At 42.2% G+C, this 27,405-nt stretch overlaps 1 protein-coding gene across 2 annotated transcripts in view; it reads right to left on the bottom strand.

The window, feature by feature from the left end:
• Positions 1–27,405, bottom strand: part of PCDH19 (protocadherin 19) — a 259,262-nt gene that overhangs the window by 82,041 nt on the left and 149,816 nt on the right. The window contains exon 4 of one of the 2 annotated variants that reach the window (XM_030210032.1): positions 11,751–11,923. In XM_030210032.1, the coding sequence (XP_030065892.1) occupies positions 11,751–11,923 (173 nt within the window). The remainder of the gene's footprint in view (positions 1–11,750; positions 11,924–27,405) is intronic. The other variant, XM_030210033.1, reaches the window with a different exon arrangement.

The raw sequence follows: 27,405 nt of genomic DNA, 5'->3' as shown, positions 1-27,405 counted from the left end.
CTGTTGCCATACTGGTACTCCTTGACATTTTTACTGCAGGGCCTCCTGGAGTTGCTACTGCAGACAGTATTTCTTTTGACTATTCATTGTGAGTATCCTGAAAACCTGACTGGTTAGGTGTGTCCCAAGGGCAGGGTTAAAAACCATGGTATAACTCCTTTTAAATACCAGGCCAGCAGTGTATAGCAGATAACCTGGAATTCAGATTGTCTTTACACCAGACAAGTAACTTTTCCAAACGTTTACAATTCCTTCCAGACCAAATTTTCAATTCAAATAACTAGCTTTTTTCCCTTCAATACCTTGTTATATAGATTCTTGCACGTCGGTGTATCTTGGTTATAAAGATATTTAGTTATATACGATGACCTATATGTTAACTGTCCAGTTCTGATTAGAATAATCAACCATCATCAACACGCTCTGCTGTCCTGTGGCAAAGATGTTTTCTGAATTGTCAGTCAGTCTATGCTTCCGATTTATCATTCCCCTACCTGAATTTTACTTAAATAATAAATCACCCTACTCTCCCACAAAATCTAACAATGCCTGTTACACCCACCCCTCACAGATCCTCACATTGAACCTTTTGCTTCAGTCTCTGAGACTATACACTAACTGAAAGATAAAATAAGTTGAAATGAGGTAAACTCTGCTGTAGAGATTGCTAAGCTATTTTCTACCATCATTTGTTTTCTACGTTACTTTTGAAATCGTGTCAACTGTAATACACTATAACAATAGCTGCCTTTAATTCCTCAGGGAGATACTTACAAACAACCCATATCTTCAGAGCATCTCAACAGAACAAACTACTTTTTCCGCTACTCTCGCCCTCCGAAAAACAAAAGCTTCTACATAAACACACTCCAGAACACATGCCAGAATTTTCTGTTTATGCAGCTTAAAGGGCCAATCATTCCCCCCATTACAAACTCAGCAGCATTTTAGAACGGCTGTACATGTTAGAATTGAGACATTCAAGTCAGGACATCTCAAATTCCACTGGTATTATAGAACAGGGTTGTAGAGCCTGTTCTAAAATGTATGGTGAAATGGATGTTTATGTGCCAGTTATATGAGGCAGGAGCATCCATTTAAAAATCATAAACGTCTAAAATGTTATCAAGGCAACATGGGCACATAAATGTTTATTTTTTCCAAAGCTGTATCATTGTCCCATATTCCTTGCCAGCTTTGGGGGGGGGGGGGGGAGGTGGGACATCAACCACTGAAGGAATTTGAGGATGACCACACTTTTCTGAAACCTTGACATCCCAGGTAGCAAATGTAAATTCCGACATTGATTTTTTTGAAAAAAGGCATGCCTTTCCCTTCTGAAATGGGAAATAACATGTTCATAGGTGCCAACATTTAAAAATGATTGAGAGTGCCAAACAGAATACAAATCACCCCTCGCTGTACACAATGAAGGAGCTTGGTCAATATTGGAGGTGCTCAGCACTCACTGAAATTCACAGAGCTGGCTCCCATGTACCCATTCATTTTTGCTAACTTGTAATCATGCTCAAAACATGCCCATACATCCTCTTGCCATATGCATGTTTAGTTTTAGAGATGTATATCCCGCCTTTGTAAAATTGTGATTTCAATATTTATAGTTTGTTTTTAATATCCCACCTTTAGTGGATGATGCAAAGCGGTATACAATAATTTAAACATACAAAACAAGGACAAGAAAAGAACTATAATATTAGACAGGAAAGGAGAGAAGAGAAGAGTAAATGCCGGTTTATGCATGTCTAAAACCCCAATAATGCTTCTAAAATAAGCACCTGCAATTAGTAAATTTAAGAACTCTTCATTGTAGACCTCAATATCTCTTTCTTTTAAGCAAAATTTCCATACACACAACTTCCTGCCCCATTCCAGCAACTTGATATAGTGATGAAATCTCATGGTGTTCATTCTGGAAATGAACCACATTTCGCTATGTGTTTCATCTTAGCCTTCAAGGTTACAGTAGAGTGCCAAATATAATTACAAGGTCCAATAAATTCTTCCATGCGAACACATTTTTCTCTCTTTTCATCACCTGCCTTTCCAAGCAAAAAAAAATTCCCAGTGCCTTGTTTAGGCCAGGAAAACACTCTCTCCAAGGCCACATGAACGCAACGCCCTTCATCTTACCACTGGATTTCTGCCATTACTGTTCTCCCAGTTGTTAGCAGACAACCATCCAGAGAGTAATGAGAAAAAAACGGCCTTCTGTTATAAGGGTCACTTCTTTGACTAACCAGGGGTTTATTGTTAACTAATTCTCCTCTTCAAGTCTTGAATACCCAAACATGCTGGCGAGATAATCTAAGTCAATCAGGTCATCTCCTGAGAACTGAAATTGGTTTCCTGCTTTTTTTTTTATGTGTGTAGCTATGGAGTTTGCCTCTTGTTTTAGCACAGGGAATCATTCCATAAGAAAATTATGCTATTTACCAGCTTGAAGATTAACATCACTAAAAGCATCAGATGCAATAAAAAGAAGTCTCTCATTACACTGGTGAGTCAGCTTCTTCCCAGTCAACAGCAAGCTGCTTTCATGTCAATGAATGTGGGAGCTCATTTATTAACATCTTGCAGTAGATTTGCTGCAGTGCAAAACCTGAGCTAGATTTAACAACCATTTCTTTTCTTAGCATTATTTTTAAGGCAAATGTAGTTTGCGTATACCAAGTGAAATAGAATAAACTAATAATAAATGTTCCATCAGTCCTCGCATATTACACACTGCCCAGTCTGACTCACCCATCTTCTCCCATCAAATCCAAAATCCAGTCCTTTGGCATGTGAGCAAACACTCTGACCCTTTCACCTGGCATCCTTTCTATTTTTGACATTCTAATTCACCCAATATAACAAAACCAACCATCAAAAGTAGGCCTTTCTGTGTTACCACCAAAGCAGTTTACATGTATTATATGGAGGTACTTCCTCTGTCCCTTGTGGACTCACAATCTAGGTTTTTGTTCATGGGGCAATGGAGGGTTAGGTGACTTGCCCAGGTTCTCAGCCCACTGCACTAAACATTAGGCTATTCCTCCACTCCAATATTATCAATGACTCTTTGACAATTTCACACCTTGATATTGTTTCTGGGTTGGTCCAAATAACAACCCCACCACCACCATGGCATCTGTCATTTAAAATAGTTGCAATTAGGGCATTTGACTAGCCTTCAAAGAAAGCATAAATTGAACATTTATCATGAAGTCTTATAGTACTTTGTTTGTAGCCTGTTATATTTCTATATCAGTTAAAATGGAGACATTGCACGGCTAGCCCAATGCAGGGCTTTCAGATGCTCAAGGCCTGCTAGCTCCCGCCCCTCCAAACTTCCTATTTCAGAGGGGATGGAAGCCGGCCAGCCAGCCAGTCTTGCGTATGTGCAGATGCAAGGTAAGAGAAGAAAAGCCTCAGGAGGAGAGAGGAAGGGTGGCAAACTTTGGGGGGGTTCCATGGCACCTGTGGCTCCTCCTGTTCTGGGGCCTATGACTTGCTGCATTCCATGAAAATGCAACCAGGGTGTCTCAAGGGCTATGCAAGTGATGCAGCCACATACCCCCAGATTCTATATATGGCACCCAAATTTGGGCACTCCAAGATGTGCATGCAAATTAAATGGTTAATGAGTTCTTAATCATCAATAATTGAGTGGCAATAACTAATTATTGATGCTAACTGGTGCTCATTAAAATTTGCATGCACATCTGGCTGCACAATATTCTATATGGCAGGGTGCCTAACTCCCATAGCACATATCCCATAAGGGGATGTGGCCATGGGAGGAGCATGGGCATGTCAGTGGCATTCCGAAGAGTTTATGGTGCAGTTACAGAATACTGGGAAAGCATGCCTAACTTGGGCACTAGCATTTATACCAGGTTTCAGCAAGCATAAGTCTGGCACCCAAAGTTAGGCATGGGAATCAGAACTACTTTCTATTCTATAAGCGGTGCAAATGCTTTATAGAATAGAGCTTAGCACTGATATTTTCCGATTTCCATTTCTGAGCGCTATTTATAGAATTTCCCCCACAGGCTACAATGGAGACAGAGGCAGGGCACAAATATCGTTTCCCCATCCATTGTCTCTCTTGCAGTGGCCACGGCACAGTGAGTGGGATGGGGTCTTTATTTTTTATTTTATTTGTTACATTTGTATCCCACATTTTCACACCTATTTGCAGGCTCAAAGTGGCTTACATAGTACCAAAAAGGTAGAGAAACAAATACAAGGTGATATTTAGGTCGGATAAAGGTATATGTATTTCAAGTACGATAGGGGTTGAGAAGGGTCCATTATGAGCTTTGGTTTTGCTGTGTTGCAGGGTGTAGGTTTTTATGTTGGGTCGTTGGGGTATGCCTTTTTGAACAAGTTGGTTTTTAGTAATTTCCTGAAGTTTAGGTGGTCGTAGGTTGTTTTCACATCTTTTGGCAGTGCGTTCCATAGTTGGGTGCTTATATAGGAGAAGCAGGATGTATAGGTTGTTTTGTATTTAAGGCCTTTGCAGTTTGGGTAGTGGAGGTTTAGGTATGTTCGAGATGATCTGGTTATGTTTCTGATTGGTAGGTCTATGAGGTTTATCATGTATCCTGGGACTTGGCCATAGATAATTTTGTGGACCAGGGTGCAGATTTTGAAGGTGATACGATCTTTGATTGGAAGCCAGTGCAGTTTTTCTCGTAGGGGTTTGGCACTTTCGAATCGCAATTTACCAAATATCAGCCTGGCTGCTGTGTTTTGGGCGGTCTGGAGTTTCTTTGTCAGTTGTTCTTTGCATCCCGCATATATTCCGTTACAATAATCCGCATGACTTAGTACCATTGATTGTATTAGGTTGCAAAATATTTCCCTTGGGAAGAAAGGTTTTATGCGTTTACGTTTCCACATTGAGTGGAACATTTTCTTTGTCGTGGAGTTCACTTGGCTCTCGAGTGTGAGGTCTGTGGTCGATTGTAACGCCGAGTATTTTCAGGCTGTCTGAGATAGGGAGGGTGTGTCAGGGTACAATTAACCTCTCTAACCTGTTGGCACCTTCTGTCCAAGTCCACACTTAAGTCCTTGTATTTTAACACACCTTCTTTCCTGGCCCACGTCAATATTATTTCCTTTTGATTATGATGACATAGCTTGCCAGAATCAGCCTGGGCCTTCCTTCAGCGTAGGAGGTCTCCCTGGGACTCTGTGAACCCTTTCAATCATGATGTTGTCTGGCAATGCTGGTGAAGTAAATACTTCTTTTAATAACTTTTCCAGGAACAGCACTGTGTTTTCTTTTTCCAGACCTCTGACACTCCAATGACACACACGTAGAATCTCCTACAGCGATTCTCTAAGTCATCTATTTTTTGCAAGAGTTTTTGCGTAGTTTTGCATTCAGTGCCAAAGTCACACTTTAGTATCCCAAGCTCATCTTCCATCTCTGAAACACATTATCCACCTGCTCCACTCTCTTCACTATCTCCTTTAATTCTATCCTCACTCTATTTGGATCAAACATAGCTTAATTTGATGGGTCACTATTTAAACTCCTTAGTCAGCATTTCATTTACACACCAGCCACAGCACTTAAAAGTATTCCTGCATGCTTGGCACGAAACACTATCTGTATGGCAGTGCCGAATATCTGGATAGTAATAGCTATACTCAACTTTGTGGTCTGAATAACTACCCGGACAGCAATTTTTCTATCTCAAGTTGTTCATAGAACCCAATTGAACCCAGGATCTTCAGTTTCTGCTGAAACTGAATCTGCAACTCAAATTGGTCACTCAGTTTCGGCAAAAACTGAAACCATAAATGAAATTGCAGCCCCCCCCCCCCCCCCCCCCACACACACACATATCCACCCAAACAAGCCACCCTCGTGAGCCCACCTCCCTCTCTCCACACCCCTGCAATCACTCTCCACACCCACCATCCCACCCAATCACCTGTAGGCCCTTCCTGGTTCTATCTTAAGAAGCCCTGGTGGTCTAGTGGCCTCTTCATGGGCAGGAAGAACCCGTTCCTGACCCATGCAGTTAATCTGACGCAATGGCTACCGAGACTGACACAGGAGGTCCTGACAGTCATTTTGCAACTGGAACCAGCACAGACAGGATTCGCCCAGAGAGTGAGATGGAGAGGGGGAGGGGGTAAAGTGATCACAGTGTCAAAATATTTTTAGCGCACAACCAAAAAGGGGATGTGGCTACGGGAGGGCTATGGATGGGTCATGGGCATTCACTAAAGATGCACGCAGTATTACTGAATAGCAGGATCTATGCCTAACTTATGTGCCAGGATTTATACCAGATTTCAGCTGGTGTAAGTCCTCCCATCCAAAATTTGGCGCAGAAATTGGCTCTAAGCGCTATTCTATAAATGGCGTACAACTCGGAGTGCTGTTTATAGAATAGAGCTCCACCCGAATTTGAGCACCATTTACTGAGTCTAGTCCAAAACCCATAGAAGCCAATATTCAGCATGCAGGAGGCAGCCCGCTTAAGTGCCACGATCAGCGCTGACTCCGGATATTCAGTGCCGGGCCGTTTCCAGTGACCAACATTGAATATCTGGGGAGTTTTTTGACTGGCTCAAACTTATCCAGCTATGTCAATATTCAGTGCTGGCTGGTTACATTTATAGCAGGCAAAGATAGGACTGCTATTTTAGGTGGTCCAATTTGACCGCTAAACTTAGCCGGTCAGCGCTGCCGGTTATCGCGCAATATAACTGGTTATCTTTTCGGTGCTAACCGCCAATATTCAGTGAAGATAACCAGTTGTCTCAACATGAATATTAGCGGTTAGGTGCCAAAATTTATGAGGCTTTATTTACCGCCTTTTTGAAGGTATTCACTCAAAGCGGTGTACGTCAAGAAAAATCAAACAAAAGCAATAGACAAAGCAGTAAAAATATTCAAATAACAGTACAAGTATGTCATAGTATATACTACATTACAAGGTCAACCCAATACACAATAAAACATTTTAATAAACAGCATAGGGTGTAAGCAAAGATGGAACATATAGATAAATAAGATAGAATAACAGGAGTAAAACAATAAGGGACTAATATTACTGAAGTTACTGTCTACGCACTGCTAAGTTTTATTTTGATTCCATTCTGTTTCTATAATACTATCTACTATCCCTTATTCTTCCTTCAAGATTCTCTGTACTTGTCACAAGCTTGCTTGAATTAAGATAGAAAACACTATTTAACCAGTCAACAGCCATTTCTGTGGATAGTGTGCAACTGTAAGGGGGCATGGACCTGGGAGGGGCATGCCTAGCAATCATGTATGTGGGTTATAGAATACTATCAGTTAGATGCCTAACTGACAACAGTTAGGTACAAACAGTTGCGGCCTTACCATTAGGCCACCAGAGGCAGGGGCCTCAGGCGGCATTCTTGTGAGGCAGCATCGCCCCTTGCCCATCCCTCCCCAACCCCCTTCCCTGAAATTACCTTTTTCTTTTCTGTTCTTGTTTTTCCAAAGAAGATGGTGGCAGCGACTCCCATAGGCTGCCCTGCCACTTGTCCTCGCTCCTTTTCTCTACTGTGGGTGGCCTGCCTCTGATGAAACAGGAAATTATATCACAGAGGCGGGCCACCCGCAGTAGAGAGTAGGAGCCTGGACCGGCAGCAGGGCAGCCTATGGGAGCCATGGCTTTTCCTACCATCTCTATGCTGATGACTCCCAAATCTACCTTTCTACCCCTGATATCTCACCTTGCATCCAAACCAAAGTTTCAGCGTGCTTGTCTGACATTGCTGTCTGGATGTCTCAATGCCACCTGAAATTAAATATGACCAAAACCGAGCTTCTCATTTTCCCCCCCCAAACCCACCTCCTCGCTCCCCCCGTTTTCTATTTCTGTTGATGGCACTCTCATTCTCCCTGTCTCCTCAGCTCGAAACCTTAGGGTCATCTTTGACTCTTCTCTCTCCTTCTCTGCTCATATCCAGCAGATTGCCAAGACCTGTCGTTTCTTTCTTTACAACATCCGTAAAATCCGCCCCTTTCTTTCCGAGCACTCTACCAAAACCCTCATCCACACCCTTGTCACCTCTCGTTTAGACTACTGCAATCTGCTTCTTGCTGGCCTCCCACTTAGTCACCTCTCCCCTCTCCAGTCGGTTCAAAACTCTGCTGCCCGTCTCATCTTCCGCCAGGGTCGCTTTACTCATACTACCCCTCTCCTCAAGACCCTTCACTGGCTCCCTATACGTTTTCGCATCCTGTTCAAACTTCTTCTACTAACCTATAAATGTACTCACTCTGCTGCTCCCCAGTATCTCTCCACACTCGTCCTTCCCTACACCCCTTCCCGTGCACTCCGCTCCATGGATAAATCCTTCTTATCTGTTCCCTTCTCCACTACTGCCAACTCCAGACTTCGTGCCTTCTGTCTCGCTGCACCCTACGCCTGGAATAAACTTCCTGAGCCCCTACGTCTTGCCCCATCCTTGGCCACCTTTAAATCTAGACTGAAAGCCCACCTCTTTAACATTGCTTTTGACTCGTAACCACTTGTAACCACTCGCCTCCACCTACCCTCCTCTCTTCCTTCCCGTTCACATTAATTGATTTGATTTGCTTACTTTATTTATTTTTTGTCTATTAGATTGTAAGCTCTTTGAGCAGGGACTGTCTTTCTTTTATGTTTGTGCAGCGCTGCGTACGCCTTGTAGCGCTATAGAAATGCTAAATAGTAGTAGTAGTAGTAGTAGCACTGCTGCCGCCGTCTTTTAAAAAACAAAAATAGAATAGAAAAGGTCATTTTGGGGAAGGGTGTTGGGGTGTGAAGGGCGGGGGGGGGGGGCAGTGGCAGAGAAGCCAGGGCTGCTGCTCATTTCTTGCCTCAGGCGGCAGATTGTCTTGGGCCGCTCCTGGGTATGAGCATTTACACCAGTCACTGTGCGTAATTGCTGATATCGAATTTGCTCTTATGCACACATCATTAGGTGGTCTGTAGAGAATTACACCCTACCTGAATAGTGCTCCTGAATATGAATGAATAGTCCCGGTCAGCAGCAGTTATCCGGAGAGCAGGTTCTACTATCTGGATAGGTACTTCTGAATATCAGGCCATGAGTGTTTCCTCAACCAGCCATTTTAAGGTTTCCCCATATCCATATTTAATGCTTAAGCCTATGGTTAACAAACTGTCACTCAATTGTAGAAAAGTACCATTTTAATTGAGGAAAAAAGTTTAATGACCTAGGTGTGCATTGGTGATGGAGTGACATTATAATTTCACTCCTTGACATCCATTCTACTCTAATTAAAAACAGTGTTCTTATTCACTATAAATATTTGCTTAGAAAGGGCTATCATAAAAACAAACACAGAGGATCCCTAAATTCAAAGAAGCGTCTATGGTGATGAAAGCAGGGAGATTAGATGACTCTTTACAGCCCTTATCTGTCATCAAATTCTGTTTCTATAAATGAAACTGCGGTGCTCCATTGTATGTAAAGGTAGCTATGTTTGCTGTTTCCTCCAAAGACCGGCATGCAACTAGTTACCATCTAGCAAATTGGAAGATGACCAAAAAAATATATAAGCTGAGAAAATCAGTCCTAGAATTTGATTTGTCTCCCCTATTTATGTTCTTCCATTGCACAAAGCAGTGAAAACAAAAGCTGAAACAGCTAACAGCAATGAAAAGGGCAATAGAGGCTGGTCCTATAGTTCACATGGCAGGTGCTGTGAGCTTCAAGGTAGAAGGCTCCAGTTTAATTCCTGGATCAAGACTTACACTCCCTAAATAAGCCAAGGCTGGCTTCTGCAAAGGACAAGGGGGGTGGGGTTCTTGGTCAGTAGGTTCCAAAGGAGGCCAAAATACATATCCTCCTGCCCAACCATGTCACTCCAAAGGCTGCATCAGTATGTATAGAATCAAGGGAAAATAGTATGCACTGCAGTTTTATTGTTCATGTTGAGCATTCAATAAAGTTATTCAAATATAAATTTTTTAAAAGGTGTGTGAAGGAGGACAGAAATATAAAAAAGAAGGCAGGAGGTGGAAAATCACCAGGTAGCATGAATGAATGGCAGCTTTTTTCAGCCTGGTTTTCAGTGACTTGCAAGAACCAGAAGAAGCAGAGAACTGCAGGTCAAAATAAAGAAATACATACATAAAAAGTTTTTTTAAAATGGCAGTAGATTAGAATTATCTTTGCCAGGCATCATCTGTTATTTTAGTGAGAATTTTATTAAACAAATCCTTCAAAATCAAAGAGAAAGCATGTGTTTTGTTATAAAAAAAAAAATCCATGCAGAGTATCCCTCTGAATTCTATGACATCTTGTGAGACCTCTGACAGCCAACCTGACATTGCTTTGATGCATTAAAATTTAATTTTTGCATCTTCTATCATAATGAGGTAATCTGACATTTTCATTACATGTCACCAATCGTCAATTAGTGTTACAAGCACTGCAGTGCTGATAAATGATCTCCGCAAGATTCCAGATTTTTAAGAAATTAAAAATGGCCATTTAGCAAGTGCCAGTTCAACCAAATTCGGCAGCAATGTTTTCCAGTTGGAGATATTTAAACATGCATAATGCATGCGATATTGGGAGACGTGCACTGTAAAACTTCAGTTTTTCTATCTGATTCATTTATGAAATCACAACAAAGACTTTTAATGATGTTTGTTTACCGTGAATCGAATTAAACAGCTACAGACCCGTGCACATATCATTGAATTTGATTTTCACATTGTGAAGTCTTCCAGCAGTGGAGCTTCCAGCTGAGCCTCAGCTACAGCTTATCTCAAGACAGATCCAAGCACCCTGAGGCTTCACTAAGCCTAAGCACCAAGATGAATTCAAACTTCTTAATTGAAAAAGACAAGATATTTGCATAGAATGTTTGCATCAGTAAAACATTAAAACCACATCTACTCCAAACACAAATGGGAGCTTGCACTTAAATTAAGCAAAAGGGTTTCTGTTCATGCTGTCTGTGTCTGATCTGGCATCTATCTAGGCAAACTCAGAAGTAGAACCAGAGGTTTGTTTAGGAATTCTAGAGATATGGAGGGATAACAATACACAGCCAAGGAAGCAAGCCTCATGGTGGACATTAATGGACATAAAGGTATACTTTGTCAAATGTTCTATTCAGATATTTAACCTTATTTGATTAATTCATTGAAAAAACTATGATCCTCCTGGATTGATCTGAGTCTTTTAATTGATCTGACTGCAATAAATGATCTCATCTCAATGGTTGGCCTGCATCTATTACCTGATGAATGGTCTAACTCATTTGAATAATCCAATTCCTTTCTTTATTCTCAAATTTTAAAGATAGCAAATATCTGTAATGAGTATGAGCCGACTGAGACTGACATTCACAACTGGAACATTAGCAGAAGGGAGAAATTGGTACAAAATCATGCCCCAAGCAGAAAACCTTACACACTAAAGACAGAGTCTTAAAACTTGAACTTTTCTCACATGTCAGCTGCAATCTCCTCCAATCTTGCCCCTGCAGGCATCCAAAGAAAAGATGAACAGCCTGTGGACATACATTCACATCATATCATTCTGACCTTCATTCCGATATGTGTGCTTAACCTTCAGAACTCGGTGAATGTATGCCTAACCATAATCCACAGCCTTTCATATGTACAAACACAAGGTCATGTTAGACTTTCTCCATGATTTACAAGTAAAAGGCTCTTCTTGCAGAGTTCCTTTATCCGATTTCTGCTAAGGCAACGTACCTTGTTCAGGGACCTGTGATCCCATGGAAGTCACACTGGTGTTAAGCACATCGTTGACAGCAGTGTCACAGTACAGGCCTCGCTGGACGTCATGCTCGCTGTCTGTCTGGTCACTCTCCTCATGTCCACTGTCCTTGAGACTATTGCCCTCCAAGTCCTTGAATGTTGAACTGCTGGGTTAAGGAGGAAGAACGTTTTACTGTCAGGTTAATTCTCACACAATAAGGTCTGTTTTTGCTAGAAATGATCTCGCAACCCTAAAAAGTCGAAATAAAAACACAAACACAAACTTCTAACTAAATATTATGGGTGTGCTATCATTTGTTTGTTTCATTTCGTGTGCTTTACCGTGCGTTAAAAGGGCAATTCTATTGTATAATCTAGGCAACCACAGTTATGCACAAAAGTGACAACTTAGCGTTATTTATTTATTAGGATTTATTTACCACCTTTTTGAAGGAATTCACTCAAGACGGTGTACAACAAGAATAAGTCAAACGTAAGCAATAGACAATTACAGCAATAAAAATATTCAAGCAACAATACAAAGTATAGAATAGAATGTTATATTACAAAGTCAACACAATACGTAATAAAACATTTTCATAGACAGCATAGGGTATAAGCAAAGAAAGAACACATAGATAAGTTAGAGTAAGGTGACTAATTTAAAGACAGTTGCACATGAGGTCAAAAAGGTGCTTCAATATTATCTTAGCTAGGGTAGGAGGGGGTAAACATGTCCTGCTTTAGTATGTGCAGCTGGTGTCACTCCTTGTGTTTGTGTGTGTGTGTGTGTGTGTGTGTGTATGTGTGTAACTAACAAGTTAGTTACTTCTTCCATTAAAGGCCTGGGAGAAGATTCTGTAGTGATTATTCTGTACTAGAACATCTAACTAATACATGAGGGTGTACACCTTGGAGCAGCAGGGGCGGGGATCCCATTTATGCATGTAACTTACAGAATACTATAGTCTGCCTGCATTCCTGACACACTTAGGCAACCACAGTTATGCCAGGTTTATGGCTGTAGGCACACTGATGCCGGGTTAGACAAATATTCTATATTGCACCCAGGTGCCATTATAGAAGAGGCCCTTTCTGCACAGCCTTGGGATACTTAAATGCAGGTGCCCAGTTGTAGAATTGTCCCTTAACTATTTAAGTGGTAATTCTATAAAACAAATGACTAGCATACCAGCATCCCCCGAATTCTATATATGGCGCTCATGACTGCATGCAAAATGTGGGCATGTGCTCAATCTGCATGAACAATTTAATTGAGTACCAAGCCAATTAGTGCCAATAATTGGGCACTAACAATCAATTATTGACATTAATTGGCAACAATGTGGATTTCTGCACTCAACCTGCTAAGCGCTATTCTATAAAGATGCGCACGTAAATGTTTTAGCATGCAACTGAAAAGGGGTCGTGGTCATGGGAGGAGCATGGGCAGGTTAGGAGTGTTCACTAAAGATACATGCAGTATCCTAGAATTTGAGGGATCCGTGCCTAACTTATGCGCAAGGATTTACACTAAGTTTTGTTTGGTGTAAATCCTCGCACCCGAAGCGGGGCACGGATCCTGGCACTACTCTAAGCTCCGTTTATAGAATAGCGCTCAGTGCTCGGTTTTTAGGCACTCAAATTTGGGCACCATTTACAGAATCTTGTCCCATATGTGAACATGTACATGTGTAAATGATAAAATTCCACCTAAGCGCTATTCTTTACATAACCAAATATCTTCCATTGCACATATTTTACAAGTAAGCATACAATGTGCAGATTCTAGATAGAGTACGGGTGGGACTCACACTTACACATATAACGTATAGAATGCTATAAATTATACACACATCTCTGTCATCTAGGCACAAGCATTTACACAATGGCTTTGAGGCATAAATACCTCGTTATGATAATATTCTATAAAGAAAAGTAGGTGCCTGTTTTTCTTTATAGAATAGGCTCCAATTAGGTGTCCTCTAGGTGCCCCTTTATAGAATTGCCCTCCACTATAGTATAATTTTTAATGCATACTAAACCTATTTTAGTGCACATCGTTACATGTTAACATGCACTAAAAAGGTTTTAGTGCACTTAAAAATTTAAGTAAACACCAAAATAACATATACACAAAAATAATGAAACAAATTAAAAGCAGAAACAAAACAAGTGAAAATTATTTTGACTGTACACAACTCATATTACACAGAATACGTTATGTTCATGTAACTGTTTCTAGCCCTTCATGTGGAATGTGCCAGCAACCATGCGTAAAACTAGCTAGCTATACAAAAAAATAATCAAAACAATAGAGGAGAACCTGTTTTGGTTACCATCATCTGTCTTTCTGAAGCATGTGAAATGTGACCTACTTCTACACAGCATGCTTTGAAAAGCTTTATTTCTAAGTGAATTAGAGCAAGATGCAATCTTATTAGAATTTGGTAATTATAGTCGATCTAAAAGGATAATGAGAACACACATCGTAAGCATGAGCTATAACACGTTGCAAGTGCACTCTTATAGTGTGGCATAATGGTGCATTTCCTCTTTCTTCCATTTGCAAACTCATTCATATCTGTGAGGAAACCAAGTATGAAGACATATGGCAAAGTGTGTCTCAGTGTAACAGGGGCTATAAAGTTCCCCTATGAGTTGGTCTGTGTAGGGGGCAGGGGGAGGGGAGGCTGTGAGCAGTGGTGTGGGGGGAGGAGATCTGGAGTGTATGTGGGGGGGGGTTGGGATTTGGGGTGTGGGGTAGGGTGTGTATGTGAGGGATGGGGTAGGTGTTTATGGAATGTGTAGGTTGGGTTGGGGGTTCAGATGTGTGGCATAGATGTGTAGGTGAATGTGTATGTGAGGGGGGTGTTGTGGGTGGGATGTGTGTGCAGGTACAGTGTGGGGTATGTGTGGGAGGGTGAATGTCTGTCGGTGGTGATAGTGTGAGGATGGATGTGTATAGGGGATCTGGTAGTGTGTACAGCTGGGTGTATGGGAGGTATCATATGGGGGGGGGGCTGGAAGGTATGTGATTGTGTGTGTGAAGGTGTGGCTGTGTGTTTGGAGGAATGTGACTTTGTGTGGGGAGTGTGTATCTGTATGTGGATGAGGGGTGGGGTGGGAAGTAGGTGAGGGTGCACACACACACACACACTGTAGGTGGGTGGGTGGGAAGCATGTGCACACACACATGTGGGTGGGGTGGGGTGAAAGGTGGGTAGTGTGTATGTTTTGGCATGAAGGCATTATGGCCCTCTTCCTCCCAAGCATTCAAATCCTCCACATTCCACAATCTTGCCACCCCTGCCCACAATCTCACCCTATATTCTCTCTTTCCCCTCTCTCTTCCAGCTCTTCCCCCTTAGCCACCTTCATATTCTCTTTCTTTTTCCATCCCCTAGTCTTTTCATTCCACTGCCATATCTCACTGACCCCACTGCCCTCCATTCCCTCTCCATAATTTTTCCCTCCTCAATCTCCTACTTTTTCCCTTCACCCTCACACTCTGTCCTTTCCCTTTTCCATCAGAACTCTCCCCCTGCCCATTCTCCCTTACTCCCAACTTTCTGCAGGTTCCCCATCAGCAAAGGAATACATCAACCTCACTGGATCCATGGTGAAGATTATACTAGTGTCTGCTTGTGGGGACCTCATCCCCCACTAACGGGCACTAAAGTAGTGGTCAGTTCTTCTGCTGGTGGGGGATAGAGTCCCTACTGGCAGTTGTTGCTGCCACAACCTTGTACTTTACTCTGTTAGCAACGGATGGGGCTCCTGGTGACAGACTATGATTATCTTCACAGTCATCAATGCCTAGATGAATTCTGCCAGCAGCTGCTCCTCTTCTTCAGCACTACCTCAGTCTTATAAATACATAAGTACATGAACATTGCCGTACTGGGACAGACCAAAGGCCCACCAATCCCAGTATCTTGTTTCCAACAGTGGCCAATCCAGGTCGAAGTACCTGGCAAGATCCCAAATGAGTAAAATAGATTTTATGTTGCTTATCCTAGAAATAAGAAGTAGATTTTCCCAAGTCCATCTTAATAACTTGTTTTTTAGGAACTTGCCAAACCTTTTTTTAAACCCTACTAATAACTGCTTTTACCACATTCTCTGGCAACAAATTCCAGAGTTTAATTATATGTTGACTAGGGAAATATTTTCTCTGATATGTATTAAATTTACTACATAGTAGCTTCATTGCGTGCTACATAGTCCTTGAATTTTTGGAAAATGTAAACAAGCAATTCACATCTACCAGTTCCACTTCACTCAGTATTTTCCTTCCTTTGCTGTACCTTTCCTTCCTTTACTGTACCAGTACCTCAGTGCCTATTGAGATCTCTGGCCAGCAGCCTTTGCTGATCTTCACCATGATACAGCCTTTCTATCCGCCTCTTCCAGCAGGGGATGTGGTCCCCATTGATAGCTACTTTTCCGAACCACCTCCATTTTCCTTCCTTCTTCTGCTGTTGGGATGGGGGTTCCCCTGGCAGGTGCTGTTCCTCTTCGGCACCATTAAACCATTTTTATTTCTACTGTTGGTGGGGCTTGGGATCCCCACCAGTCTGCTCTTTTCTTCATGACTGGCTGCTGCAGGAGGTTCCCTTTATTGGAACATGTATGTTAGTTTGCACATCTGTCTGTCTCTCCATGTATGTACACATGGAGAGACAGACAGATGGGCCCTCCCCAATAGGTGCTTTGTTTAGGCAAAACAAACCTTAAAGTCAATTTCAAGTTCAAATATCATTTGAAAGTGCCACTACCACTACTGGCCAGTCAAGACTTTCAGTAGTGCTGCTCCATCCCAACTTGCTGCTAATAAAAAGCAAAATTGGGTACATTGGAACAGTGATTCCCAAGCCTGTTCTCCTGACACCACAGCCAGCAAAGTTTTCAGGATATACACAATTAATATGTATAAGACAGATTTGCATATACTGGGTATCCAATAGGCAGATTTAGCTCATGCATATTCATTGTGGTTACTGAGGCCATTAAGGGTTTGACTTTGCACATACTAAAACCTACAGACCTCAATGTTAGCACCTCAAGAGACTATGCAATGTGTTCCTTCGCAAATCATCTTTCCTGTTCGTCTTATTTATAGCTCTCCTTTTTCTTGTCATCAAGGTTATGTTACTTCTTCCTACATTATTAAAGTATGAAGGCATACTAACTGCAACAGACCACATCACTTGTATTCTTAAGTTGTTCTTCATAGTTTATGCTGTATTCAAGCTCATCAAAAACAAGATTCATTCAGAGTGATATCTTAATATTCTTGGATTTATAATGGTGGGGATGTCCAAGGAGCTTTGAAATCCTTACTGGAAACAAGGGGCCTGATATTCAGTGCTATTTAACTGGCCAGGAATGAAGTTCTACTGCCTTGTCAACATTTCAAATTCACATACATTTATGAAGCTTGAAAGGTTTTGCCACCTTGCCCTAGGTACTTCACAGGAAATGAAAGAGGCCAGGGGACAGAAAGTCCACCTGGCAGGAAATGAGCAAATAGCTTACATTACAGGTCTAAGTGAACTTTCTCTCTTCAAGGAACAGTTGCACAGGAAAGGTGCCACTCGGATATTGAAAGTTTATAACAGAGGGTGAATATACTCAAGGACTGTAGAACTCATATATCAATCACCTGATTATTAAAAAAAACCAAAAACTGAAGGACTTTACTACAATACAGCAAAAGAAATCCTTGAGGTAATGAATGCTGAGCTGGTCTTTTGAGGGATTTCTACTTCTTCGGGTCTCTTGTAAGTCACAACCAGAGGTTGTGTTCTGGTATCGTAAGCTTTCATTGGAAGCTACCTGGAAACTTTTACACCATTTTATATCCCAAGCAACATGTATAGCCTAGTCACTGTAGTGACAAGCCTTGGCTGGAAGCCATTCACCCTGCCTTCTTCCATTAACCTACTATCATGGGCTCTGAATCCGCCCACTAGGTGTGACCCTTAAGCAAATGACTGTGATTCCCCCTCCCTCTCCTACTCCCCCAAGGGTAAGAGTTCAGACTTTCACAGCATCCTCAGCCTCTAGTGATCCTGAGAGCTGAAGTCCCAACTCATAGAATCAACGATGTATCTGCTGCGTTTTGCACTGCCATGGCGGCTGCCCTCCAGTATATGAACTATGCTGATATCTTTTAAAGTTAGTAAACACAAGCCCTTACATTTGCTTTACAGTGAAAGTGCACCTGCTTTTTACCATACACTTTCTCCATATTATTCCTGAGTCAAACCTCAAACACATTTAAATATACAGTAAGACAACTGAGGATGGCTCACTTTGCTGTGTTAAATGGCTGGAACCAATTTCCAAATTCACTTGAATGGACAAAATTAAGTGAGATTTACTGAAGGTGATAAAACGAAAAATATAAAAATGGTAGGTTTTGTCACAGTTTTGATATACACCTGAGAAGGACTGAGAAGATGAGCTAAGTCGCAGCACCCATGAAGCGTATACTCCCTGAGCATTTCATCTTGACTACAAAATCTCGGTCAGAGTGGCATAGTACAAAATCCCCACTTATCCCCTGATTCTACATATCGCGCCTAGTATTCCACACCAAAATCCAAGTGTATTCTTTAACAACACGCGCAACTTAATTGTCTTAACATGCTAATCAGAGTTGATAACAGATCTTAACGAGCAATAATGAGCACTAATTGGCAATAATTAGAAATTACGAGCACAACTTGCTAAGTGTATTCTGAAATGATCACACCTAATTCTAACGCATGGAGGAGTGGCCTAGTGGTTACAGCACTGGTCTTGCAATCCAGAGGTGGCCAGTTCAAATCCCACTGCTGCTCCTTGTGATCTTGGGCAAGTCACTTAACCCTCTCATTGCCTCAAATACAAACTTAGATTGTGAGCCCTCCTCAGACAGAAATATCCAAAATACCTGAATGCACCTCACCTTGGGCTACTACTGAAAAAGGTGTGAGCAAAATCTTAATAAATAAATAGGGGCATGGCGATGGGCAGGGAAATAGGTATTTTGTGGGCCTTCCTAAATTTATGTGCACTGTATAGAATATGCCCCTGTGCGCCTAAATCTACATGCCAGCATTTACACCACATTTCCCTCGGTGTAAATGGATACATATAGTTTTAATGGCTGTGATATCAACTAAATATAACTGCTTACAGAAAACACTTGGGTGGAAATTTATTCCGCACAGAGTTTTCTGGCCCTTAGGAGGTAATTATGCACCCGATTAGAATAATGGTATATACGTATCTAAATGATTAAAATAATGGTATATACTTACAAATGTGTGCATACAAAAAACCTGTTTCTTACATAGCGCATATTTTACAGGTAGGTGAACATGCAGGCGGAGCATGGGGCAGGGCTAACACTTACATACGTAGCTTATAGAATATTATAACCTACACACCTATCTCGGCATTGAGGTGAACACATTTACACCGGCTCTATGGCTGACATACAGTGGGGGAAATAAGTATTTGATCCCTTGCTGATTTTGTAAGTTTGCCCACTGACAAAGACATGAGCAGCCCATAATTGAAGGGTAGGTTATTGGTAACAGTGAGAGATAGCACATCACAAATTAAATCCGGAAAATCACATTGTGGAAAGTATATGAATTTATTTGCATTCTGCAGAGGGAAATAAGTATTTAATCCCTCTGGCAAACAAGACCTAATACTTGGTGGCAAAACCCTTGTTGGCAAGCACAGCGGTCAGACGTCTTCTGTAGTTGATGATGAGGTTTGCACACATGTCAGGAGGAATTTTGGTCCACTCCTCTTTGCAGATCATCTCTAAATCATTAAGAGTTCTGGGCTGTCGCTTGGCAACTCGCAGCTTCAGCTCCCTCCATAAGTTTTCAATGGGATTAAGGTCTGGTGACTGGCTAGGCCACTCCATGACCCTAATGTGCTTCTTCCTGAGCCACTCCTTTGTTGCCTTGGCTGTATGTTTTGGGTCATTGTCGTGCTGGAAGACCCAGCCACGACCCATTTTTAAGGCCCTGGCGGAGGGAAGGAGGTTGTCACTCAGAATTGTACGGTACATGGCCCCATCCATTCTCCCATTGATGCGGTGAAGTAGTCCTGTGCCCTTAGCAGAGAAACACCCCCAAAACATAACATTTCCACCTCCATGCTTGACAGTGGGGACGGTGTTCTTTGGGTCATAGGCAGCATTTCTCTTCCTCCAAACACGGCGAGTTGAGTTCATGCCAAAGAGCTCAATTTTTGTCTCATCTGACCACAGCACCTTCTCCCAATCACTCTCGGCATCATCCAGGTGTTCACTGGCAAACTTCAGACGGGCCGTCACATGTGCCTTCCGGAGCAGGGGGACCTTGCGGGCACTGCAGGATTGCAATCCGTTATGTCGTAATGTGTTACCAATGGTTTTCGTGGTGACAGTGGTCCCAGCTGCCTTGAGATCATTGACAAGTTCCCCCCTTGTAGTTGTAGGCTGATTTCTAACCTTCCTCATGATCAAGGATACCCCACGAGGTGAGATTTTGCGTGGAGCCCCAGATCTTTGTCGATTGACAGTCATTTTGTACTTCTTCCATTTTCTTACTATGGCACCAACAGTTGTCTCCTTCTCGCCCAGCGTCTTACTGATGGTTTTGTAGCCCATTCCAGCCTTGTGCAGGTGTATGATCTTGTCCCTGACATCCTTAGACAGCTCCTTGCTCTTGGCCATTTTGTAGAGGTTAGAGTCTGACTGATTCACTGAGTCTGTGGACAGGTGTCTTTCATACAGGTGACCATTGCCGACAGCTGTCTGTCATGCAGGTAACGAGTTGATTTGGAGCATCTACCTGGTCTGTAGGGGCCAGATCTCTTACTGGTTGGTGGGGGATCAAATACTTATTTCCCTCTGCAGAATGCAAATAAATTCATATACTTTCCACAATGTGATTTTCCGGATTTAATTTGTGATGTGCTATCTCTCACTGTTACCAATAACCTACCCTTCAATTATGGGCTGCTCATGTCTTTGTCAGTGGGCAAACTTACAAAATCAGCAAGGGATCAAATACTTATTTCCCCCACTGTAAGTGCTTGCGCCTAAGCGCGTATGCATATATGTAAGCATTTACACTAGTGTCCTATAAAGGAAAGTAGGTGCCTATTTTCCATTATAGAATAGGCACCCTTTGACTGCATACATATAGATGCACATTTATTGACATCATAAGCTACAATGTTGCAGTATGTGGGCTAATCCGTCAGTGTGAACGGCAGGCAAATAGCCAGGGGCACAACCAACATTGCACGAGCCCAGTAAAGAGCCCTCGACCCCCCCACTGAAAGGGACGTGGAGGCCTGCCACTGTGTTGACTGCACTTAGGGTTCTCTTTTAACCAAAATTTAGGGGACAGAAGTGGTAGTAGTGGCAGCATACTGCATAGAGGTGAGCATGGCAGATACTGTATTGGCTAAATCACTGTTGCTGTACAACCTCCCAATCTTGTTCAGTACCCTGTACAACCCAGTTGCAGGAAAAATGATTAAATGCATCATCTCCTGCTGCCAAGGGACTAAGTCTCACAATAAAATCCAAGTGACCTCATGGCTCATACTGTGCCACCAGGAGATGATGCACTTGAATGCTTCTCCTGGGGCTGCATGGGGGATTGAATAGTGAGATTGCGTGGTGGCACGCTTACCTTCTGCCAGTGCCCCAGACTCAGTAAAGGCTTTATCTGCCCATGGTGGGGGCAGAAAGGAGAGGAGGAGGGAGTAAAATGGAGTGGAGTGTTCTCCTGAACACACCACTGCACTTTTGACACCATCCCTGCATTCCAAAATGAGGAGCCCCCACTGCATCACTGTCCCAGATCAGACCCCCCTCCCTCATCTACACCTTCACTATGTATCCAATACCCCTCTCCTTGGTCTGTGATACACACAGAACCTCTCCCCTCCTCCCAAACACACACACACACACACTCACATCAGACATCCCTGCTGTTTAACATCATAGGTACATTCTCTCTTACACACATGCCATAGCAGTAAGCAAACCATAAGCAGCAGAATTGTGTGGGTTATTGCCCCATGGCCCTACTAATATTTTGACCAGCACAACATCAGCAACTAAAGACCCTGGAGGCAGGACCAAAGATTGGTTTATCTGACTCCTCTCAGCAAAAAGGTGTTCCACTGCTCCTGAGACACACTGTACATACACATACATGCGAACTCTTGCATGCATAACCTCCCCTTAAGATTACACTCATATGACGACTCACAGAAATCCTTAAACGGAATACAACTCTGTAGGTGTAGCTCAGAGAGAAGATTTGTGGGGTGTTAAAGAAATGTCTATTACTGTTGGTTTTCATATTATTTGGGCCAGATATTCTATGCAATAAATCAAGCTCTCCTTTTGTAGGTGATGATCAAAGTCTTACACCCCTGGTTGTTTATATTGTTCCTCCTTCCATCATGTTCACAAGTCCATTATGGCTGTTACATAGCAAACTTTTGGCCTATTGAAATTCTGCTTTAGCTGCCTGGACCAGACTGGTGGCTTCTTAGGATGGACATTGTGTTTGTGCTAAACTATGCTGCAAAACCTTTGAGTGAGAAGCATCTATCTTGGCTGATTCTGGATAGGCTAAAGAACAGATTAAACCTTGGGGAAGGACAAGGGATGGCTCCTAGCCAGTTAAATTGCACTTAACTGGCTATCTGGCAATATTCAGTGGGAGATCGCTGGTTATCTCCCGCTGAATATTGTTGGTTAGCGCTTAGCAGGTAGCCGGTTATATTGCGTGATATCACCATCTATCCGCTAATATTCAGCACATTGCTAGCTAACCCCTTTATTAAGCTGTGCTAGCAGCTGCCTCGCGGCAATGCCGACACAGTCCAATTAAAGTGAGTGGGCTGTGTCGGCATTAGCACACAGAAGCAGTTGGAGTGGCTTAGTAAACAGGGGGGTAAGTTTCGCGACCTATCTTTGGCGGGTTTCAACTTAACCAACCAGTGCTGAATATCAGCTTGGCCGGTTAAGTTGAAACCAGCCAAAAAACACCTGGATATTCAATGCTGGTCACCAGAAATAACCTGGCATTAAATATCCAGGCTTGGTGCCAACCGCGAGAGTCAGCCTGGCTACCTCCCTCAGTCTAAATATCGGGCCCTGTGAATTTACCAATCCAGTTTCAGGATGGTAAAACCTGGAGGTAACAAGTATAAGAAACTATAACAAAACAGCACATGTTTCAAATGTAAATGAATGTTGTGAAAGGTCCAGAGTTTCTTCCTGGGACAGCCCTGGCAATGATAAATTACTTGAGCTTCCATTTGATGGAGTGCAATCCTGCCAGAGCCCTGTGATGGAATTACTGCCTGACTCTGCACTTGAGTTCAATTATTCTTGTATTACAAGTAAAAAAAAAAAAATGGCATCTAACAATAAATGGAGTGATCTTTTGGCAGGGTTTGTAGGCTTGGATTTCATTTTTACAAAATAATTGGAAATTCAAATTCTGAGAGAAAATCATGGTCGGATATTAAACAGTTCTCTGAAAAAAAATTCTAGGAATATATTCTTTTTCATAAAGTAATTTCATATTTACCTCCAATAATTAGGGATGTGCACAGGGCAAAATTTCAGATTAATTTGGCTTTTTTCCAGATTTTCAAGGTTTTTTTTTAGCTCATTTCACACATTAACACTTTCTAATGTGCATTATCACATTTTAACACACTAAAAATCTGATTGACTGCACACTAAAGGGTTGATATTCAAAGGGAGTTAATCGGGCAGGAGCAGCGTCTGCCAAGTTAACCCCTGCTAATCTGTTCCCCCCCCCCCCCCATAATATTCAGCTACACTTAACTAGATAGTGCTGCTGAATATCATGTGTGACTGCCACAGCACAATTCAGCTAGTGCCAAGGTAGTCTGGGGGTAGAGCAGAGCCGGTAATTATCCAGGCCCTGCTGATATTCAGTGCCTGTGCCCAATAACTATCTGAGCAAGAAGAACCACATACAGGGCAATCCTAACTTGCTCAAATAGCTATCCAGGTACCGGCACTGAATATCAGTAAGTTCTGGGAGCCATCAAAGATCTGGATATTCAATGACGGTGCCCAGATATGGGTGGGATCTATAAGGGCAATTCTATAAGTGAGAACGCCTTTTTAGGTGCCCCAATGTCACACAGTGACAGCAAGTGGTGTAGCTACTGGGGGGCCATGGGGGCCTGGCCCCCCAAACTGGATCTGTGCCCCTGGTTTGGCTGGCGGGGGTCCCCAACCCCCACCAGCCAAGGTATGTGTGGCAGCAGTGGCGGTGCTTCAGCTGGCGGGGGTATGTGCATCATATGAAGCATTTTTTTCAAGCGCTGGTCACTGGTGCTGCTGAATTTCCTGCCCTGCTCTCTCTTCCCCTCACATCCGGCATGCTCATTTTAGTGAAACTGAGCATGCGCGCATGCTCAATTTCATTAAAACGAGCATGCCAGACATGATGTGAGGGAAAGAGAGAGCAGGGCAGGAAATGCAGTGGTGCCAGAGACCAGCGCTGGAAAATGCACTTCAGCTGGTGGGGGTTGGGGATCCCCACCAACCAAGGCATGTGTAGCAGCAGCTGTGGTGGATGGAGTCAGCAGGGCGGCGGTAGAGGGGTGGCAGGGAGGCAGACCAAAATGTGCCCCTTCACTTTGGGCTGTGGCCCCTCCCACCTCGAGGTCTGGCTATGCCCCTGGTGACAGCTTACTCTATAATGGCATAAGGGCTGACGGATTATGTCATAGAATACTGTATTAGTGTAATCAGACATCTGTGTGCCTACATATACGCATCCATGGATATACCAGCCATAGACCTGGCATAGGTTCGCTCGTATAAATGCAGTAGGGGTGGACAAACAACACAGTGGAGGTGACAAGAATGGCAGGAAATATTTTAATTAATAATCTTCATATGGCTCAACACGACCGTATTTCGGCTTACATGGCCTGCATCAGGAGTCTAAAAATAGATATAGAAATAAATAGAAATAGCATAAAATAATAAACAACAAAAGATACCAAAGACGTACCAAAACATCATAACCAATATGTTTTACAATATTCAATAATACAAATACAAAAACCTTAAAATATTACTCATCTGTTTATATTCCCTGTACCTCCACTGTGCTGTTTGTCTGGTGTTTGATTGTGGTTCTGTGCTTGTTCTGAATGCAGAATGGGCATGCATAACTGTAAACATTCCACTTGCATTTATGAGCTATGCCACTTCAGTGCACTATTAAAGAAGAGGACTTAGGGCCAGATGCACTAAACTTAACGAGCCATTAACGAGCAAGTAGTAAACCGTGGCATGCACAAAAGGCTTCTCCGAGCCATTTTCCGATCACGGTAACAGCTAACGAAAACGGAATGCAGATGAGCAAATTAGTACCCCAATGTGTATAAATCGTATTGTAATGAGATGCACTACCGTTTTCCGATTGCCTAACCTCTCATTGGGGCTGCGCGAGATTTATTCGCCTCTAAAAACTTTTATAAATTTAACAAAAAAAAAAAATCAGAAAAAAAAGCATCCAAGTGCTCGTCAGGGACATCCTTTATGGACGTCCTTCACTAAAACAACCAGCCGGAAACCTTTGCCTAGCCACGTCCAAGTGCTCGTCAGGGCCGTCCTTCTAAAGTGCCTAACATGGACGTCCTTCACTAAAAAAGGACGTCCCTGATGAACCCTTGGATGTTTTTCCCCCAGATTTTTGTGATGGGTGCAAGGACGTCTCTTTCGATTATGCTCCACCTCCAGGTCTCTCTCAGCCAATCACAAGGTGGCCGGAGCAGAAGCCGCCGATAGCTGCAAGGTATGAGTTTCATGACACGGTGTGGAGGGGCTTGAGAGAGAGGTTCTGAACTGCGGACAAGGAGGAAAGTAGAAGATCGGTTCCCCGATCCCCGGCTTGCAGATGCAGTTTGCCACTGGCGGGACGCCTTACAGGGAGAGAAGGTGTGCCACAGCAGAGACGTCCTTTTTTTGTTTGTTTTTTTTTAGTGAAGGACGTCCATAATGGACGTCCTTGGCATGCGCAGAATAGCCAGCATAACACTTAGCTGCTCTGTGCATGCTCGACCGGCCAACCAGCCGACTGGCTTCCGAGGGAATAGAGAATGCAAGTGAGCTACAATGAGCAGCTCATTTGCATTCCGTTTCCTTGATGCATGGCCGTTCCCTACCGATTCGCTATGGAATCGGTAAGGGAAGGGCTCTTCCAAGGACCTTAGTGCATCTGGCCCTTAGTTGCTTTGCTGCCACGTATACACATAAGTATATACTTACCTATGAAACTGCTAATATGCTCAGGGCGGTCTTGGCTGGACAACTCCTCCTAAGTAGAAGTACTGCAGTCCTTAACTTTTAAAGGCTATATAGATTTAGGCATTATTTTAGAAATATATCCAAGTGTAAATAGTGGTATCACAAACATGTGTAACTATCAATTTCAGAATGCCACTGTTTACACATGGAGATTCGTACCATGCAGGGACGTGGTTTGGACACGGTTTCAGCAATGCTTGGGTGGGGGTGGGGTCAATATTCAATGCAATTTAACTGGCCAGAAATGGCTCCTGACCAGTTGAATTGATTGTTTATAGCTAACCAGTCATTTTCAGCAGCACTTAACTGGTTAGCACCAAACTGAAAACTGGCTATTTTGGTGGCGTTCCAAGGGCAGAGTCAGCACTTGGCTGGTGAATAAATATTACAATTCACTGGCTATATGTTAGACATGGCCCAACATTAAATAGATCGTTAAGAACGTAATTTATTAATACAATTTAAAAAACATATAAATACATATAAAAGACAAGTATAATAAAATTCGGAAATACATGTATATATTAAAATAAATCAACATTCGATAGGGACATGTAAATGAATATATCTGTAAAAAAAAAACAATGAATTTTAAAATATAACGTTTTTTTAAAATATAACGTTTATGTATTAATGAACTATTTCGGGTGATTGAATGTTTTTTAAAAAATATATATATATATGTAATTTATTTTATTATATCAGTCTGATAGTATATACAGATATATTCATTTACATGTCCCTATCGAATGTTGATTTATTTTAATATATACATGTATTTCTGAATTTTATTATACTTGTCTGACTGTATACACATATATATTTATTTATATGTCCTTTTCTTTGTGGGTTTTGGTGCTATATACATATACATGTGTATATATATAATTTATAGCAAACCTTTATATGCGTTTCATTTTATGTGTGATTAGTAAGTGTCTTTTTAATTATGTATACACGTTATTTTATTATGATTTTAGAAGAGCAACTGTTTAATAATTATATTTATGTTATGATTTCTTGTAGCCCCTGAAGCAGACCCTGCTGGGCGAAACACGGCCTGTGTCGGGCTAATCTTTTATATGTATTTATATGTTTTTTTAAATTGTATTAATAAATTACGTTCTTAACGATCTGCTTTGTACATTTTCCATCTTGGAGCTTGCAGACCGTCTGCCTTTGTGCTTTCTTGGACCCCCAACATTAAATATACAGGTTTGGAGCTGGCAGTGGTCAGCAAAATGCTGAGTGCCACCA

The sequence above is a fragment of the Microcaecilia unicolor genome, chromosome 7, assembly GCF_901765095.1.
Source record: "Microcaecilia unicolor chromosome 7, aMicUni1.1, whole genome shotgun sequence".
Taxonomy (NCBI): Eukaryota; Metazoa; Chordata; class Amphibia; order Gymnophiona; family Siphonopidae; genus Microcaecilia; species Microcaecilia unicolor.
This window is presented reverse-complemented; position numbering and strand designations above follow the sequence as displayed.